General features: G+C 42.0%; 1 protein-coding gene across 2 annotated transcripts in view; it reads right to left on the bottom strand.

Annotated features, from left to right (window-relative positions):
• Positions 1–3,964: 3,964 nt before the first annotated feature.
• HPS4 (HPS4 biogenesis of lysosomal organelles complex 3 subunit 2) overlaps positions 3,965–21,315 on the bottom strand; it is a 72,888-nt gene continuing 55,537 nt past the window's right edge. For both annotated transcript variants that reach the window (XM_077295386.1, XM_077295393.1), the window contains exons 11-14: positions 6,511–7,423; positions 5,994–6,126; positions 4,896–5,004; positions 3,965–4,313 (exon numbers count right to left, since the gene is read on the bottom strand). In XM_077295386.1, coding sequence (XP_077151501.1) covers positions 4,142–4,313; positions 4,896–5,004; positions 5,994–6,126; positions 6,511–7,423 — 1,327 coding nt within the window. In that variant the 3' untranslated portion in view covers positions 3,965–4,141. The remainder of the gene's footprint in view (positions 4,314–4,895; positions 5,005–5,993; positions 6,127–6,510; positions 7,424–21,315) is intronic.

Genomic DNA, 21,315 nt, shown 5'->3' with positions numbered 1-21,315 from the left:
CTACCTCTGCCACTAGCTTTCCGAACACTCTGGGCACTGAAGCTAGACCAAAGGGAAGACAACGGAACTGCTAGTGAAAGTCCTGCCCCTGCCACTGGACCCTCAGGGCGAACCTTAGGTACTGTTAAAAAAGGGCATGAATGGGAACGTGATAGTAAGCGTTCTTTAGATGCAGGGTACACATTACCGTGTCCTTGTCTATCGGGGGACTGTGGCCCTGATTGATTCCTTCTTGAATGTTTTGTGCCTTACTCAGCGGTTTAGGGGTTTTAGATTTATTATTGTGCGTCTTTATCCCGATGGTTTTCTGACCGAGAAGAGACTGGAGCAATGGCCCCTGAACATTTCTTCCTTGGGAATTGGAACCATCGCTCCCATCTTTAGAAGATCCTGAACACCAGGCCACATGGGGAGAGCGGCAGGCTGGAGGTGGGAGTTTGTTAGAATGAACCTTTCTGGCAGGGTCTGGGTAAACTCTATCCTGTAGCCTGAAGAGATTATCCCTAATACCCATTGATTTTCAAAGATCTCTTGCCAACTTTCCAAGTACGATCTTAGTCGTCCCCCCCCCACTCTCACAGCTTTCTTGTCTTCCTGACCCTGTGCCTGAACCAAAGAGAGAGCCCTTACCCCTACCTCCTTTGGGGTAGCTCCACCTGACTTTTGGGAGGGTTGGGGTCTACGAAAGGGCTGGTACTTTTTTGGCTTATCCTCTGGGAACCCCATCTTTTTGTCGGATGCCTTCTCTAGAATATCTAGAACCGGGCCAAATACTCTGGCACCCGAGAAGGGAATGAAACACAGCTTGTTTTTAGATTGTGTATCCCCTGACCATGTTTTTAACTAAATAGAGATTTCTGGGTTTCCTCCACCTGCATAGTGCTCCTGACTGCACATAGGAGTTCGTCCATATCCTCAGAGGAGAAGAGGTATCTCTTTCCCTCCTCTGGAGGGTCTGTAACCATTTCACAATCTTCTTCCTGGTCAGACCTGCCGGAGTGTACATCTTCCTCGAACCTTAAGGCCCCGTCTCACATAGCGAGATCGCTAGCGAGATCGCTGCTGAGTCACAAGTTTTGTGACGCAACAGCGACCTCAGTAGCGATCTCGCTATGTGTGACACGTACCAGCGATCAGGCCCCTGCTGCGAGATCGCTGGTCGTGTCGGAATGGCCTGGATCGTTTTTTGATCGTTGAGGTCCCGCTGGGTAGCACACATCGCTGTGTTTGACACCTTACCAATGACCTCGTTGACGACTCAGACACTGAATCGTCATAATAGCTCCCATGTGACATCGTTGTACAGGTCGCTACAGGTCGCTGGTGAGATGTCAAACAGTGAGATCGCAGCAGCGATCGTTGGGAAGATCTCACTGTTTGACATCTCACCAGCGACCACATAGCGACGCAGCAACGATCCCTGACAGGTCGTATCGTTGTCGGGATCGCTTTAGCGTCGCTAAGTGAGACGGGGCCTTTAGTTCCATCTCCCACTTGGCTTTTTGGCACGTGGACCACCCTGGGACTCAGCCTGTGAAGCGTGCATAAGGAAGAAGCCCAGAGATAGAGGCCTGAACCTCTTCCCCGATAATGGACCTCATATCTGATAACAGAGATAACTGCTCCTCCCTGATGACTTTGGAGGAGCAAAACTTGCATAGGTGTTCCACTCAGGCATCCGGTACTTTAATCTTGCAGACAGCGCATCTTCTACATTTCCCCACTTCTTTGCTGTCCTTTTTAGGTGCCGCAGAGGTGGATGCCCCCCCCCCCCCTAAAATACACAGTGTAAGCCATGTGTTTTTGTGTGGGGTAAGGGGTTTGTCAGTGGTTATCTCTATACCAGCCCCCTACTCACATGCCCCTTGCCTTGTTCAGCTGCAGCCTCAGCTTTGCCTAGTTCCTCCATGCTCAATCATACAGTAGTGCAGCCATACAGACATTTGATAGCGTATTTATACAATACACCTGTCAGACGAGGTGCCGTCAGGTTTCTGCTTGTCCAGTATACTTCCTGCTTTCCACCCTGGAACGCATGCTGGAGGCGACCGGGAAGTGCTCTGCCCAGCCACAGAAATGATACCACCGGAAGTGCACCCGTAGTGTTCAGTGTGCCGCAGGCAGATGCCGGCGGCCTCCCTGCAAGAGGAAGCGGCTCGCAACCCAGGCGCAGCTCTCAGCAAGGTAGGCTGAGGAACCCCCCTTCAGGGGGTGCCGGGTACAGACCGCTTGACAGCGGGAAGGGAGAGGCTTGGCCTCCCAATCCCCTCTGGGTCTGCCAGGTACAACCAGGAGGGGTACGCCGGAGCTCTTCTTTCGTCGTTCCTATCCTCACCGGGACAGGAAAAACACTGAGGGGTGGAGATGGGAGGGTCCTCTTAACCTCTCGTTGTTTGCTGTCCCAGCAAGGATAAGAAGGACGACCTCCACAATGCTGTCAGGAGGGATAACCTGGAAATATGTGTCATTACTGATACAGCAATAATAAATAATTGTCTTTTTTGGGTCGCTTGTTTTTTTTTATTAGATTAAACCATTTTGTATTGGGAAAACATAGGATTTTTTTTTACATTTTTTTTTAAATACTTACTGTATATAATGCACTGCATTATTTCAGCTTGTCAATGTTTGGCCATAAACACATCAGTTTTAAAAAACGGATCCATATGTCTGGTCCATGAGACCCAGATCATGTCTTATTCTCATCTGTTTTGCGGATAAGACTTTGACATTAAAGTCGATGGGGATCTGTATAAAATGCACAAAATATACTTTTTACTCCAGCATTCCACCTACGTTCCACCTGTGTTTACTTGATCTATTGCGCCGAAGGATAAAAAACATTCAGACATTTTGCCTGCTTCAGTTTTAAAAAACAGCCCAGAAAAGAAAAAGCCAAATGGATGCCACAATGATAAAATCGATCCATTTCTCAAAGATGTAAAAATTCACACCGATGAATGTCAATAACCTTTTATTGACCTGCTGCGCCCATACACTTGATTGGGAGAGGATCATCTGATTTACAGAATCTACTAGTGCATGTGATTTTTTTTTCACATACAGATTCGATTAGTGAAAAATATCACTCATCTGCACTGCTCCATTGAATAATATTGGGAGTGCTGTTCGTATAGTGTCCATTTTTTATGGACAGCACTGTGTGAAAGAGCCCTTAGACAGATGAAGCGTTGGGCTCATAATTCTGGAACTGAGATAAGCCTTTTCAAATACTAATTGCAAGTGGCACTTTCCATTATGATGTGAATAGTCGTGTAATGATGGGAAGTGGTTAAAAATCTCATCTACATATTGCAGAAATTTACTTCTACACGTAAACTGACGTGCGGTACTGATTTTGAGATCTGCAGCATGTCAATTTTTTTCAGCGGCTATTCATTCTGGATTTTGCTTAGGACTTTTAAAGATACTTTACCCAAAAAATCTGCATCTAATCCGCTACGTGTGCAGGTACCCTAGAGGTACATTTGCTTTGGCCGTATTTACAGCGCATTACCTTACACTAAATTTTGCTGATATCTGTCTGCGTATATGCTGTGAATATAAAGTAGTATTTGCTTTCTTAAAAGTGAAATCCATAAATCTGCTGTGAACATACGCAGCATAAATTGACAGACTGCAGATGTCCAATCTCCTGCGCTGGTCAATTGAGCTCTCGTGTTTCCTCTGCAACACAAGGATCAGAATTCATAAAATCTCATTTTCCTCGTTGGTACTGCGAAACAGAAAATCAGATGCAAATATGTCCTCCACGAAGATACCCTTAGGGATGGTCATAAATATTGAAGGAACGTTCGCGTAACCAGCCGAGCATATATGTGTATGGTTGGTGGGAGGAATAGCGGTTGATTGACCAGCAGCAATGTGTATGGTCACCTTTAGCCACACTGATTACAGAGAGATCTGGTAGACCGTATCAAAATATATTCAGTTACAAATCGAATAAGCCCAATTACAGGACTAATAATCCTTTAATTTATGGTGGAAAATAGAGAACTAGCTTGGACATTTCAGATATGCAGTGTCTGATAAGGAGTTTGGCCCATGAACCACACTTTCTTTCAGTCTCTGACTGAGGAAGGCATTATTGTGCAGGTCCCATCATATTAATCCCATGGTGTTACAGCAAGTTGAGGCCATGTTTCAGTAACTTCTGTTTGGCTTTGCTATGTAGCATGAAGGCAGTGTCCTGTGGGTCTGGGGCTCCGGAGTTCCTAAATAGAGGGACCAGTTGCTGGAAGTAGGTTTCATGTACAGCACTCTGGCAACCATACACCGACGAAGAGGCGTTTCTGTCATTCAGAAGAAGATAATATTACTTACTTGGCAATTTGTGGCATTCATCAACAATTTGCTCATAATAGTTTATTTTTCTTTCTTTCTTTTTCTTTATAACAAACTGCATTGCATTATGGTCATGTTCCACAGCTCTAACATAGATGACTTTTTATGGCCAGCTTTATACCGTGCTTGAACTGTCTAAAGGACTAGAGATGGACTTAAAGGAGTTGGTCCCTCATTTAGTACAAACTTCTTCACAGACTGCAAGGACCTCTTTTTTTGGAAAAAATACCACCTGATGAAGGGGCATGTGACTAGACACATCTATCATCAAATTGCCATTCAAAAACATTGCTCAGTTTTTTATAGGGGCTACTGATATCTGGTCACATCTCCTCCATAAGCAGCCATTTTTAGTATCAGAGCACTGTGAAGATAAGATGACGACTAAACAAGGGGGAAGCCCTAAGAAACTGATACAGATCTTCTAAAAACAATAAATTATTGAATAGTTCATAAAGCTATTTCCAGGCCATTTGTAAAAATAATCATAGAGCAACTAATGTCCATCAAATCAAACCCAGAATTCTTACCTTACAGTCAGCTCCTGTAAGGATGGGTATGAGCTAAAGTCGGAGTGGATGAGGTTGGCAGCTCGGAGGAACTGGCGGTCACTTGTGCTTGAAGCTGATGACAGATTGGCTATAGAGAAGACAAAATGAGAACTCTTCTACCCATCACAACTAAACAGATGAGTAGTTAACTAAAGAATTACCAAATGCAAAGAATACCGTATTTCAGCGGTCTTACTTATAAATGCTGCTAATTAAGGCTTCAGAAAATGGATAGTTTAGCCGGCAATGTCACTTTTTTTTTTTCTTTAAACAACATAGAATTACTGTGATCCCCACACTCTAGGCAAAAATGTTTCAATCACTGCTTAAGGAATTCGACAGTATTAGGGTTCGTTCACACAGTTGTTTTTTGTTTTTGTTTTTCCAAGCTTTTTTTTTTTTTTTTCAGGAAGATTTTAGAGAGTTTCTGGTGAAAAAAGTGTCTACAAAAACTCTTGGAAAACATTTCTAAATAAATTCCATGGCAAATCTACTTTGCTGTTCATATGAAAAGTTTTAAGCTTTTGTTTTTCCCAAAATGTTTTTTGAAGTACCCCTGGGGTGATAAAAGAAATCAGATGTCACTTCTTAGGCCACATTCACATGTTCAGTATTTGGTCAGTATTTTACATCAGTATTTGTAAGCCAAGACCAGGAGTGGGTGATAAATGCAGAAGTGGTGACGTGTTTCTATTATACTTTTCCACTGATTGTTCCACTCCTGGTTTTGGCTTACAAATACTGATGTGAAATACTGACCAAATACTGAGCGTGTGAACGTGGCCTTAGAAGCCGATCTGGAATGAAATCTCTCCAAACTAGGCCTTCTCCAATCACAAGGCTGCAAAAAATGCTTCAGGAAATAAACCTTCATCTCCTCACAAGGCTATGTGCACACAGAGTTTTTGAAGCAAAAACGGAGCAGAAACCTCTCTGAGTCCTCCTCCAAATCTCAAAACTCTGTGTGCATATAGGTCAAAACCGTAGCGTTTCATAAAGCAGTTTCAGCTTGTAAACCACATTTTTTGATCTCTTCTAAAAACTCAGTGTGAATGTACACCAAACATCTTCACATACCAGTAAGAGTGTTCTGGATAGAGTCATAGTGGGTAAAGCTGTATGTGCTCTTTGATACATTATTATTGTCAATGGGTAAAGTCTCCTTCAAATGAACTTCTAAGCCATTGAGAGAAGCCAATGTGCTGTCGTACTAAAGGAAGAGATAAAATACGGAAACGTTAGAATAAGTCAGTTCACTAAGCTACAGCTGTGGAAACTGTAACTTACCAACTGGTCAAATCCACCAGTATTATATCTATACTGTGTAGTACAAGTCATTATTCAGTGACGGGGGAAAAGTTCTATGATATGGCAACACAGATCCTTGTAATGTTTAGTCAACCAGTTTGGTTGCTGAAGAGATCCTAAAGGAACGGTCAGCCATTTGTGCAGGGTATTTTGCAGTTTGGTAACCACTACATATTCTACATTGCAACTACATCTGTATTCTGTCAGCAGGAAAACGTCTGATAAGTTTGTACATATATTATCTACACAACGCTCACCAATAATGCTAAAGATACTTCATACTCACCACATCTTGAATATTTTCCTTAATGTATTTGAAATCACTTTCTGCAATAAGAGATAGCACCAAGCCTTTCACGTTATGGACATACAAGACCATCTGAACCAGTTTTGAGCTACTGCTTGGTGGATTTGAGCCCAGGGTCAATGTCCAGTCTGTGATGTTACAAGATTTAGAGCACTGGCTGCTTTCAGTATCTGTGCTCTCGTATGACTGTGTAATCACCCTGGTTGTTTCGGCATCTCTCACATCATCTTGCGTGTCACCATCAGTAATGTCTAACAGGTCAAGACTGTCTTCAGTAGTCATAACTCCATGGTGGTCTTCAGAATTCTCTTCTGTGGCTAGTGATTCATCTTTGTTTTCTGCAAAGGAATTGTCCACAGTGAACTGGCTGTCCTCCATCGTGGAGGAGACCGATTCCTCAGGACTGCTTTTCTCTAACTCACTTGAAGAGAAGCAAGTAGCAAAACTCCCTGTAGACAAATGATCATTGTTACTTTCATGGTCGTCATGGGACATGGGAAGCTTTATTTGGCCTTCAGATATTATTGGAGAGGAGTCCTTAGAATTGGTGTCAATGAATACATCTTCTGAACTGCTGCTCCCTTTGTTTTTTAGCTTTTCATGGTCACCACTGGTATTAAGCATATTTGAAGGTTTAAATGGAGATGAGCTTTGTACGGGAATGTGTGAAATGGGTCCCAGAAACACGGAGTCTGAAGTAGTGCTGTCATTTTTAGCTCTGAGACCTTCCGCTGACAGATGTGAAATATCCACCTTTGGTAATGAAGCGAGTACCACCTTTCTTTTCTCTTTATCTAAAGACTCCCCTTCTGAGATACGGGACTGGTTAATCTGGGCTTCCTCGCTGAGGCTGTGGGAAATACTTGAACTTCTTCTTGAAGAACTTGGTATTCTAGATACAAAAATGCAATAATATATAGGGTATATGTAACGTAAGAATAAAATAGAAATACAAATATAATAAAGTTTCTAAACACTATACCGTTAAAAAGTTTAGGGTCACCTAGAAATTTCCTTTTTTTTTTTTTTTTTTAAGAAAAGCACAGTTTTTTTTCAAATGAAGCTATCATTAAATGATTCAGAAATACACTCTATACATTGTTAATGTGGTAAATGACTATTCTAGCTGCAAACGTCTGGTTTGTAATGCAATATCATCATAGGTGCATAGAGGCCCATTTCCAACAACCATCACTCCAATGTTCTTATGGTACTTTGTGTTTGCTGTGCAAGAAGGCTAATGGATGGTTAGAATACCCTTGAAAAGCCTTGTGCAAGTATGTTAGCACAGCTGAAAACAGTTTGGCTGATTAGAGAACCTATAAACCTGACCTTCCTTTGATCTAGTTGAGAATCTGGTGCATGACATTTGTTGGTTCCAGTAAACTCTCAAAATGGCCAGAAAAAAAGAACTTTAATGTGAAACTCGACAGTCTTTTCTTGTTCTTAGAAATGAAGGCTATTCCATGCGAGACATTGCTAAGAAACTGAAGATTTACTACAGCGGGGTGTACTACTCCCTTCAGAGGAGAGCACTAACAGGCTCTAACCACAGTAGAAAGAGAAGTGAGAGGCCCTGCTGCATAACTGAGCAACAAGACAAGTACATTAGAGTCTGTAGTCTGAGAAATCGACGCCTCACAGGTCCTCAACTGGCAGCTTCATTTAATAGTACACGCAAAACGCCAGTGTCAACATCTACAGTGAAGAATGGAATGGACCCGTAGAAGCGCCAATCGGGCGTGAAACGGCCGTCTTCCCCGTCTGTTCACCTCTCACTCCACGGCACTCCCCCGTGCCGTGAAGATTCATGTATTACAAGCTTCAATAAAGACAAGATTTGCATCACAGGACCGGTGAGTGTTGCCGTGTTATGCTTCTTTTTTCTACTGGATATCTACAGTGAAGAGGTGACTCCGGGATGCTGGCCTTCAGGGCAGAGTGGCAAAGAAAAAACAATATCTGAGACAGGCTAAAAAAAGGAAAAGATTAATATGGGCAAAAGAACAGACATTGGACAGAGGAAGATTGGAAATAAGTGTTATGGAAAGACGAATCCAAGTTTGAGGTGTTTGGATCACACAGAAGAACATTTGTGAGACGCAGAACAACTGAAACGATGCTGGAAGAGTGCCTGACGCCATCTGTCAAGCATGGTGGAGGTAATGTGATGATCTGGAGTTGCTTTGATGCTGGTAAAAGGGATTTTGAATAAGGAAGGCTATCACTCCATTTTGCAACGCCATGCCATACCCTGTGGACAGCGCTTGATTGGAGCTAATTTCATTCCACAACAGGACAATGACCCAAAGCACACCTCCAAATTATGCAAGAACTATTTAGGGAAGAAGCAGGCAGCTGGTATTCTATCTGTAATGGAGTGGCCAGTGCAGTCACCAGATCTCAACCCCATTGAGCTGTTGTGGGAGCAGCTTGACCGTATGGTGCGCAAAACGTGCCCATCAAGCCAAACCAACTTGTGGGAGGGGCTTCTGGAAGCATGGGGTGAAACGTCTCCAGATTACCTCAGCAAATTAACTGCTAGAATGCCAAAGGTCTGCAATGCTGTAATTGCTGCAAAGGGAGCCTTCTGTGACGAAAGCAAAGTTTGAAGGAGAAAATTATTATTTCAAATAAAAATCTTTTTTTTGAACCTTGTCAATGTCTGGACTAGATCTTCAATTCATTTGGCAACTGATTTGATTAATAAAAGTATGAGTTTTCATGGAAAACAAAAAATTGTCTGGGTGACCCTAACTTTTGAGCGGTAATGTATGTCTAATGGACACCTACAGAAATGAAAAAACTAAGTACACCCTCTTTGAATTCTATGGTCTTATGTATAAGGACATAATAAAAATAATTGGTCTTTAGAACGTCTTAACCCCTTATTGACTGAGCCAATATTGACCTTAATAACCAGGCCGAATTTTTTAAATCTGACCAGTATCACTTTATGTGGTAATAACTCTGGAACACTTAAACGGATCTCAGCGATTCTGAGACTTTTTTTCGTAACATATTGTACTTAATGATAGTGGTAACATTTGTTCAATATGACTTGCGTTTATTTGTGAAAATATCAGAAATTTGGCAAAAATGTCACAAATTTTACAATTTTCAAACTTCTAATTCTTATGTCCTTAAATCAGACAGTTATGTTACACAAAACAGTTAATAAATAAAATTTCTCACATGTCTACTTTACATCTGCATCATTATTTAAACATTTTTTTTGTCAGGAAGTTAGAAGGATTAAAAGTTGATCAGCAATTTCTAATTTTTCCACTAACATTCATAAAACCATTTTTTGAGGGACCACATCACATTTGAAGTGACTTTGGGGGCCTATATGACAGAAAATACCCAAAAGTGACACCATTCTAAAAACTGCACCCCCTTAAGGTGCTCAAAACCACATTCAAGAAGTTTATTAACCCTTCAGGTGCTTCACAGGAACTAAAGCAATGTGGAAGGAACAAATGAACATTTAGCTTTTTTTTTTTTTTTCACCAAAAATGTTTACTTTAGCTCCAAATTTTTTATTTTCACAAGGGTAACAGGAGAAAATGGACCCTAAAATTTGTTGTGCAATATCTCCTGAGTATGCCAATACCCCACATGTCAGGAAAATCCACTGTGTGGGCGCACGGAAGATCTTGAAAGGGAAGGAGCACCATTTGACTTTTTGAACACAAATAATGGCTGGAATCGAGAGTGGACGCCATGTCGCGTTTGAAGAGCCCCTGATGTGCCACAGTTGAAACCCTCCAAAAAAGGGACCCCATTAAGTAAACTAGATCCCTCAAGGAATATATCTAGAGGTGTGGTGAGCAACTTGAACCCCCAGGTGCTTCACAGAAGTTTAAAACGTAGAGCTATGGAAAAAAAAAATTAAATCGCATTTTACCCACAAAAAATGTACCTTTAGTCCCATTTTTTTATTTTCACAAGGGTAACAGGAAAAAATGGACCCCAAAATTTGTTGTGCAATTTCTCCTGCGTATGCAGATACCCTATATGTGGAGGAAAATTACTGTTTGGGCATACATCAGAGCTCAGAAAGGAAGGAGTGACGTTTTGGAATGCAGACTTTGATGTAATGGACTGTGGGTGTCATGCCACGTTTGGAGAGTCACCAAACAGTGCCCTAAACAGTGATAAAACCCCACAACTTACTCCATTTTGAAACTACACCCCTAAAGGATTTTTATCCAGGGGTATAATGAGCATTTTGAACCCACAGATACTACAAAAATTTTATAGCATTAGGTTGTCATATTGAAAATTTTAATTTTTTTCACGAAAATGTTTTAGCTCCAAATTGGTAATTTTCACAATGGATAGTAAGAGGAAAATGACCCCAGAATTTGTAATGCAATTTGTTCCGAACGCGACGATACCCGATATGTGGTCGAAAATAGCAAAGAGAGCCCCCCCATTTGCCTGGGATAGATTGTCGCATTTGAAGAGCCCTGGACATGTGAACACTCCCCACAAGTGACCCCGTTTTGGAAACTAGACCCCTCAGGGAATTAATCTAGGGGTGTAGTGAGTATTTTGAACCCATTGGTGCCTCACAAAAGTTTATAACATTGAGAGGTGGAAATATGACAATTTAGTGGTAAAAATAAAATTTTTGTATTTGCTGCAAATTTGTCAGGTATACAAGGGTTAATAGGTGAAACTGGACCTCAAAATTTATTGCCCAATTTCTAGCGAACGCGGAGCTGCCTCATATGTTGTAAAAAATTACTGTTAGGCCACACGTCAGGGCTGAGAAGGAAGGGGCGCTATTTGGCTTTTGAAGCACAGATTTTGCTAGAGTTGTTTGCGGGCGACATTTGCGGAGCCCCGAAGGTACCAGAACAGCAGAAAAACTCAAAAAGTGACCTCACTGTAGAAACTGCACCTCAATAAATTAATCTATGGCTGCATTGACTATTTTGTAACATCCAAGCCAGTTTTTTTTTCTGGAGAATTGCAAATCTGCCAATCTAGTACCCATACATTGTGTAGAGCCCCTATATATTCTAGTGCCCCAATACATTGGGCTCAGCTTGTGCTTCTGGTGAGACACACCCGTAAATTGTTAAGTGCTTTATCTCCATTACAATAATGCCAAACATGTGGCCTCTAACTGTGGTTTAGGCACAGTGGGGCTCAAAAGGAGGGGGGCATTTAGATTTGGTAGCGCAGAATTCACTGGATTTTATTTGAGGGGGCAGAAGCCATGTCGCTTTTCCAGAGTCTTTGTTCACAGTAACCCCTATAGTTCCCGTGACAGATGAGAGACCTGAGTGTAGGATGGTTTTGGGTAGGAAAAATTAGGGGTTTTATTGGTAACCTTTTGGGGTACATATGTTTTGATCGCTTCCAGTATAAGGCTAGGATCACACTCTTGTGTTCCACGCTGAGCACTTAAGTCGGGGTTTCCATGTAAATCCCACAAAAATACGAATCAGATGAAACTCCCGAGGGAACCACCCACCATGAGGCAGATGGAAACACTTTGTACTCCGTCTGGCGTCTGCTCCAGTGGTATCCAACTTTTTAGGCATGCACAGATCTGTGGTCGCCCACAGTTGTGCACTAAAAAGATGCCCAAAATGATGGGACACCGCCGGAATAGAGACCAGTCCAAAGTGACTCCATCCCTATCTCCTAAGTGAATGGTTCCGTCTGGGGTTTTGTCTGATTTGCGTTTTTGGGGAATTAGCACGGAAATCCCGACGTAAGCGCTCAGTGGAAAGAGCAGGATATACTGTATTTTTCGGATTATACAACGTACTTTTTTCCTAAAAAAATTTGGTGGGAAAATGGGGGTGCATCTTGTAGTGAGAATATACGCCGAGATTTTCAGCCCATTTTTTGGCTGAAAGTGCCCCTCTCAGCTTATACTTGAGTCATTGTCCTGGGGGGGTCGGCGGGGGAGTGGGGGCTGTCACATCATACTCACCTGCTCCTGGCGTGGTCCCTGCATCTCCGCTGGTCTTCGGGTGCTGACAGCTTCTTCCAGCGTTGAGCAGTCACATGGTACCGCTCATTACAGTAATGAATATGGATGCGACTCCACTCCCATATTGTTGTTTCTAAATGATTATGAGCTTGGTTTTTTTTGCATTATTTGAGGTCTGAAAGCACTGGGTTTTTTTTTTAATGTTGACCTCTTCTTTTCAGAAAATATACCTATAAAGAGGAAAATCAGACAAACTGAACATTTTGCAGTGGTCTCATATATACAGCTCTGACAAAAATTATATATATATATATATATATATATATATATATATATATACACACATATATATATATATATATATATATATATATATATATACAGGTCCTTCTCAAAAAATTAGCATATAGTGTTAAATTTCATTATTTACCATAATGTAATGATTACAATTAAACTTTCATATACTATAGATTCATTATCCACCAACTGAAATTTGTCAGGTCTTTTATTGTTTTAATACTGATGATTTTGGCATACAACTCCTGATAACCCAAAAAACCTGTCTCAAATAAAAGTGTTTTTTAATACCAAACAAAAAAACCATCAAATAATAATGTTCAGTTATGCACTCAATACTTGGTCGGGAATCCTTTGGCAGAAATGACTGCTTCAATGCGGCGTGGCATGGAGGCAATCAGCCTGTGACACTGCTGAGATGTTATGGAGGCCCAGGATGCTTCAATAGCGGCCTTAAGCTCATCCAGAGTGTTGGGTCTTGCGTCTCTCAACTTTCTCTTCACAATATCCCACAGATTCTCTATGGGGTTCAGGTCAGGAGAGTTGGCAGGCCAATTGAGCACAGTAATACCATGGTCAGTAAACCATTTACCAGTGGTTTTGGCACTGTGAGCAGGTGCCAGGTCGTGCTGAAAAATGAAATCTTCATCTCCATAAAGCATTTCAGCCGATGGAAGCATGAAGTGCTCCAAAATCTGCTGACAGCTAGCTGCATTGACCCTGCCCTTGATGAAACACAGTGGACCAACACCAGCAGCTGACATGGCACCCCACACCATCACTGACTGTGGGTACTTGACACTGGACTTCAGGCATTTTGGCATTTCCTTCTCCCCAGTCTTCCTCCAGACTCTGGCACCTTGATTTCCGAATGACATGCAAAATTTGCTTTCATCAGAAAAAAGTACTTGGGACCACTTAGCAACAGTCCAGTGCTGCTTCTCTGTAGCCCAGGTCAGGCGCTTCTGCCGCTGTTTATGGTTCAAAAGTGGCTTTACCTGGGGAATGCGGCACCTGTAGCCCATTTCCTGCACACGCCTGTGCACGGTGGCTCTGGATGTTTCCACACCAGACTCAGTCCACTGCTTCCTCAGGTTCCCCAAGGTCTGGAATCGGTCCTTCTCCACAATCTTCCTCAGGGTCCGGTCACCTCTTCCCGTTGTACAGCGTTTTCTGCCACATTGTTTCCTTCCAACAGACTTACCATTGAGGTGCCTTGATACAGCACTCTGGGAACAGCCTATTTGTTGAGAAATTTCTTTCTGGGTCTTACCCTCTTGCTTGAGGGTGTCAATGATGGCCTTCTTGACATCTGTGAGGTCGCTAGTCTTACCCATGATGGGGGTTTTGAGTAATGAACCAGGCAGGGAGTTTTTAAAAGCCTCAGGTATCTTTTGCATGTGTTTAGAGTTAATTAGTTGATTCAGAAGATTAGGGTAATAGGTCATTTAGAGAACCTTTTCTTGATATGCTAATTTATTGAGACAGGTTTTTGGGGTTATCAGGAGTTGTATGCCAAAATCATCAGTATTAAAACAATAAAAGACCTGACAAATTTCAGTTGGTGGATAATGAATCTATAATATATGAAAGTTTAATTGTAATCATTACATTATGGTAAATAATGAAATGTAACACTATATGCTAATTTTTTGAGAAGGACCTGTATATATATATATATATATATATATATATATATATATATATATATATATATATATATATATATATATATATATATATATATATATATATATATATATATATATATATATATATACACACACTACCGTTCAAAAATTTAGGGTCACCCAGACAATTTTGTGTTTTCCATGAAAACTCATACTTTTATTAATCAAATGAGTTGCCAAATGAATTGAAAATCTAGTCCAGACATTGACAAGGTTTGAAAAAAAGATTTTTATTTGAAATAATAATTTTCTCCTTCAAACTTTGCTTTCGTCACAGAAGGCTCCCTTTGCAGCAATTACAGCATTGCAGACCTTTGGTATTCTAGCAGTTAATTTGCTGAGGTAATCTGGAGAAGTTTCACCCCATGCTTCCAGAAGCCCCTCCCACAAGTTGGTTTGGCTTGATGGGCACTTTTTGCGTACCATACGGTCAACAAGCTGCTCCCACAACAGCCCAATGGGGTTGAGATCTGGTGACTGTGCTGGCCACTCCATTACAGATAGACCAGCTGCCTACTTCTTCCCTAAATAGTTCTTGCATAATTTGGAGGTGTGCTTTGGGTCATTGTCCTGTTGCAGGATGAAATTGTCTCCAATCAAGTGCTGTCCACAGGGTATGGCATGGTGTTGCAAAAAGGAGTGATAGCCTTCCTTATTCAAAATCCCTATTACCTTGTACAAATCTCCCACTTTACCAGCACCAACGCAACCCCAGACCATCACATTACCTCCACCATGCTTAACAGATGGCGTCAGACACTCTTCCAGCATCTTTTCAGTTGTTCTGCGTCTCACAAATGTGATCCAAACACCTCAAACCTCAAACTTGGATTCATCTGTCCATAACACTTTTTCCAATCTTCCTCTGGCCAATGTCTGTGTTCTTTTGCCCATATTAATCTTTTCCTTTTATTAGCCAGTTTCAGATATTGCTTTTTCTTTGCCACTCTACCCTGAAGGCCAGCATCCCGGAGTCGCCTCTTCACTGTAGACGTTGACACTGGCGTTTTGCGTGTACTATTTAATGAAGCTGCCAGTTGAGGACCTGTGAGGTGTCGATTTCTCAAACTACAGACTCTAATGTACTTGTCTTGTTGCTCAGTTGTGCAGCGGGGCCTCCCACTTCTCTTTCTACTCTGGTTAGAGCCTGTTTGTGCTCTCCTCTGAAGGGAGTAGTACACACCGTTGTAGGAAATCTTCAGTTTCTTGGCAATTTCTCACATGGAATAGCCTTCATTTCTAAGAACAAGAATAGACTGTTGAGTTTCACATGAAAGTTCTTTATTTTCTGGCCATTTTGAGAGTTTAATGAAACCAACAAATGTAATGCTCCAGATTTTCAACTAGATCAAAGGAAGGTCAGGTTTATAGGTTCTCTAATCAGCCAAACTGTTTTCAGCTGTGCTAACATACTTGCACAAGGGTTTTCAAGGGTATTCTAACCATCCATTAGCCTTCTAACAAAGTTAGCAAACACAAAGTACCATAAGAACACTGGATTGATGGTTGTTGGAAATGGGCCTCTATACACCTATGAAGATATTGCATTACAAACCAGACGTTTGCAGCTATACACACACACATATATTTTTGATGCTTTGCTATTTTTACACACTAAAAACAATATTTTACAAAAATGAATTTGTTTTCGCATCGCCATATTCTGAGAGCTGTAATTTTTTTTTTTTTTTTGCCAAATGAGCCATATTAGGGCTTTTTTTGTAGTTTGTCGTTTTCATTTACATCATTTTTTTTTTTACTTATGACTTTTTGAATGCTTTTTATTCACTTTGTGAGTCAGTGTGATGAAAAAGCAACATTTTTTAGATGTTTTTTTTTTTTTTACGGCGTTCGCCAAATGGAATAAATAACATGCCAGCTTTATAGAGTGGGTTGTTCCAGATGCGGCAATACCCATTATGTGTAAGTTTTTTTGTTTATTTTTGTTTTATCACAAAATGCTGAGTTGAGTGGAAAACAGCTTTTCGTGATTTCTGTGCACTTCTTGTGTTTTTTTTAAACTTTTTTTTACATGTTTTATTTTCCTTTTTTACTTATTCCCGCTGTGGGACATGTATAATTTTCAGTTTGATCACTGGTCTCATACACTGCAGAGCTCGTATACTGCAGTGTATGAGACTGTCAGTGAGTCACTGACTCAGCCTGTGAGAGCCAACTTATAGCTGGATCTCAGAGACCACCGTATCATGGGGTCATCACATGACCTCAGGGTACAATGGTAACCATTGAGACCCGATATTCTTATTGTGGGGGTCCGATTGTTACTAAGGGGGTCTTGTGACTACCTTGCAACAACTTTAATAGCGATTGACAGCGGTATTTAAGGGGTTAGTTGGCCCGATCGGACGCTAGACCGGCCGGGTCTGATACTGCAAGGTGTCAGTTATGTACAGCTGACACCTGTGGGAAACTCCAACGCCGGGCGGCACTATTCTCCATCGCCGTTTTAAAACAGCAATGAGGGAATAAAGCTGCTTAATGACCACCGTGTTAATGCGTATCGGCGTTTGTTAAGGTCATGGTTGGTGTATTTAATTAGGTATTTAAATAGGTCCCGTTGTGAATTAGACAAGCAGACACTTCAATGCCCCATCTCCACCAAATGTTTCCTTCAACATCGCACTGTGCAAAATTTATGCGATCATTCAAAGCGTTAAGCAAGATCTCTGGCATAATCACTTTGATGAATCAGGGCCATTGTTGTAGAAGGCTTGTAGTGTGTTCAGATGCAACTTTGCAAACTTTAGCCGTTCTGCCATGCTCTTTTTAGAAAGAAGTTGCTTTCCCATGGCAACCTTTCCAAACAAGCCATAATTGTTCAGCCTTTTTCTAATTGTACTGTTATGAACTTTAACTTTTAACATAACTAAGGCCTTTAGAGTCTAAGCTGTAGTGTAGAGGTACCGTCACACTGAGCAACTTTTGAATGAGAACGACAGCGATCTGTGACGTTGCAGCGTCCTGGATAGCGATCTCGTTGTGTTTGACACGCAGCAGCGATCAGGATCCTGCTGTGACATCGCTGGTCGGAGCTAGAAGGCCAGAACTTTATTTCGTCGCTGGATCACCCGCTGTCATCGCTGGATCGGTGTGTGTGACCCGATCCAGCGATGTGTTCGCTTGTAACCAGGGTAAACATCGGGTTACTAAGCGCAGGGCCGCGCCTAGTAACCCGATATTTACCCTGGTTACCATTGTAAATGTAAAAAAAAAAAAAAACACTACATACTTACATTCCGGTGTCTGTCACGTCCCCCGCCGTAAGCTTCCTGCACTGACTTTGAGCGCCGACCGTAAAGTAAAAGCAGAGCACACCGGTGACGTCACCACTGTGCTGTACTTTATGGCAGTCAGTGTAGGGAAGCAGACGGCGAGGGACGTGACAGACACCGGAATGTAAGTATGTAGTGTTTTTTTTTTTTTTACATTTACAATGGTAACCAGGGTAAACATCGGGTTACTAAGCGCGGCCCTGCGCTTAGTAACCCGATGTTTACCCTGGTTACCCGGGGACTTCGGCATCGTTGGTCGCTGGAGAGCTGTCTGTGTGACAGCTCTCCAGCGACCACACAACGACTTACCAACGATCACGGCCAGGTCGCATCGCTGGTCGTGATCGTTGGTAAATCGTTTAGTGTAACGGTACCTTAGCTCTTTTTTTTTGTTTGCAATGTCAAAGAATTGCATGGGCTGACATTGGGGTCTATTAGCTGGGACATCCACTCCTTGGAAAATTGCTAATTGCATTGAGTGTTTTCCACTTGTGAATAATCTGTCTCACTGTAGAATGATGGACTCCAAATTGTTTGGAAGTGGCCTTATTTTTGGATAGTTTTGTTAAATAAATAATAAACAGTGTTATCATGTGAGGATGCAGCCACCTAATTTTAAGACTTTCTAAGGACCAGATATTTTTTTTGTTATGCTGGTACATTAAAAAAAATACATTTTTAAGAGCGTGTACTTATTTTGTAGAACATAGTCATGATGAAAATTATCCCCACTCTGGCTTGTGAAAGTATTTACCCCCCTTGGCATTTTTTCGTGTTTTGCCATCTCACAACCTAAAATTTCACTGTTGTTTTGAGGGTTTGCATCAGTTCATGTAAAGAACATGCCTACAACTGGGAACATTGTGGTTTGCTTGACACTGAAAAGAAACCAAAACAGCACAAAATAACTGAAAACTTCAGTGTGCATAACTATTCACCGCCCTAAAGTCAGTACTTTATAGAGCCTCCTTTTGTGGCAATTACAGCTGCAAATCGCTTTGGAAAAGTCTCTATGAGCTTTCCACATTTTGGCACTGGGATTTCTACCCATTCCTCAAGGTAAAACTGCTTCATTCCAGTTAGATGGTTTCATCTGGTGAACAGCAATCTTCGACCACAGATTCTCAATTGGATTAAGGTCTGGAATTTGACTAGGCCACTACAAAACATTTATACGTTTCCCCTTAAACCACTCGAGTGTTGCTTTAGCAGTATGCTTTGGGTCATTTTCTTCTTGGAAGGTGAACCTCCGGCTCAACCTCAAATCACTGACAGACAAACAAGTTTTGCTAAAGAATATCCCTGCATTTCGCATCATGCATCTTCCTCTCGACTCTAACCAGTTTCCCCGTTCCTGCTGCCGAAAAACATCCATACACCATGATGCTGCCACCACCATGTTTCACTGTGGAGATGGTATACTTGGGGTGCTGAGTTGTTGGTTTGGCGCCAGACACAGTTTACCTTGGTGGCCAAATAGTTCAATCTTGGTCTCATTTGACCACAGCACCTTTCTCCATACATTTGGGGAGTCTCCCACATGTCTTTTGGCTAAGTGAAAATTAACCTTTTGTAACCTAACCCTGACTTGTCCTTCTAAACAATTTTGTCCCTGACTTGTTTGGAGATCTCCTTGGTCTTCATGGTGTTGTTTGGATAGTGTTGCCTCTTGCTTAATGTGATTGCTGCCTCTGTGACCTTTCAAAAAATGTGTATTATACCGACAGCCCCTGTGACACTTAAGGTACCGTCACACTAGGCGATATCGCCAGCGATCCGTGACGTTGCAGCGACCTGGATAGCGATATCGCTGTATTTGACACGCAGCAGCGATCTGGATCCCGCTGTGAAATTGCTGGTCGCTGCTAGAAGGTCTGCACTTTATTTGGTCGCTAGGTCGCCGTGTATCGCCGTGTTTGACAGCAAAAGCAAGGATACCAGCGATATTTTACACTGGTAACCAGGGTAAACATCGGGTTACTAAGCGCAGGGCCGTGCTTAGTAACCCGATGTTTACCCTGGTTACCAGCGTAAAAGTTAAAAAAACAAACAGTACATACTCACCAGCGCGTCCCCCAGCCTCTGCTTCCTGACACTGACTGAGCGCCGGCCCTAAACTGAAAGTGAAAGCACAGCGGTGACGTCACCGCTGTGCTGTTAGGGCCGGAGCTCAGTCAGTGTCAGGAAGCAGAGGCTGGGGGACGCGCTGGTGAGTATGTACTGTTTGTTTTTTTTAACTTTTACGCTGGTAACCAGGGTAAACATCGGGTAACTAAGCGCGGCCCTGCGCTTAGCAACCCGATGCTTACCCTGGTTACCCGGGGACCTCGGCATCGTTGGTCGCTGGAGAGCGGTCTGTGTGACAGCTCTCCAGCGACCAAACAGCGACGCTGCAGCGATCGGCATCGCTGTCGCTATCGCTGCAGCGTCGCTTAATGTGACGGTACCTTTAGTGAAAGGAAGTCCATCTGTGTGCAGTCTAAGGATGTGACAATAGAAGGGAATTGCTTGCACCAGAAATTTTTAGGGGCTTCAAAGAAAAAGGGGTGAATACATATGCACATATAAATTTTTAGTTATTTGATCCCATAAATTGAATGTATCCCTATACTTTTCACACTTCGCTAACAGATTATTTAAACGCAGGTTGTAATGTAACAAAATAGGTAAAAAGCCAAGGGAGGTGAATATTTTAGCAAGCCACTGTATATAGATCAGCATCTGACAATGGCACAAAGAAATGTCCACATACTGTACAATTTTTCTATGAAAATGTGTCAATGCTGGTTTTGGCAATAAACCAACTGAAATATGGTTAGGTTCTATATGAAACACTGACATTGGAACACTTTTTATGCATGAAGCCAAAAGTGCCGGTTGTGAGAAACCAATGCCGATTGGAGCTCCTACCCTGTTAGCTGGTCCTGTAGTTTCAACCTCTTAATGATTGAACAATTATTCATTACTGCTGTGATTTAATTTTTTCTTCCCCTTGAAAAAAGAAAACAATGTCCTGGTTCTTTGAACATCAGTATAGTATTAGGAGGGGTGAGTTTGAGGAGGTACGGGGGAGGTTGTGGACAAGTTGTATTTGCAAATGACACCATTCACATTAGCATACACATGTACTGGAAAAAAAATTCCCGGTGGGGTGGGATGGTGAAAAAAAACCAAAGTCCCACAATTCGCTGTGTGATAAAATGGACCTGACTGAGGGCTTGACTTTTGCATGGAGAACTGATATTTTTTATTGAATATTTATATATCATGTGTTTTTCTCTTTTTGTTGCAATTTTGGGGGAAGACGAGAGGACCTAAACAGCAAATCTGCCGTTTCTATATTTTTCTGCACACAGCATATACCTAATGGGTTAAAGGGGTTTATCCACAACTATAACAACATCTATCCCCTTCTCAATCTAAATGTTTGCTCCCTTTAAAATAAAAACACCTATACTCACCTCACGGGGCTCACGTGAGGTTCTTATGTCACTTGAGCCCTGCGCTCAATCACAACCTCCCGCGAGCCCCAGGAACGTGAGTG

The sequence above is a fragment of the Ranitomeya variabilis genome, chromosome 1 (genome assembly GCF_051348905.1).
Source record: "Ranitomeya variabilis isolate aRanVar5 chromosome 1, aRanVar5.hap1, whole genome shotgun sequence".
Classification (NCBI taxonomy): domain Eukaryota; kingdom Metazoa; phylum Chordata; class Amphibia; order Anura; family Dendrobatidae; genus Ranitomeya; species Ranitomeya variabilis.
Note: the sequence above shows the minus strand (reverse complement) of the source record. Positions and strands in the feature narration are given on the sequence as shown.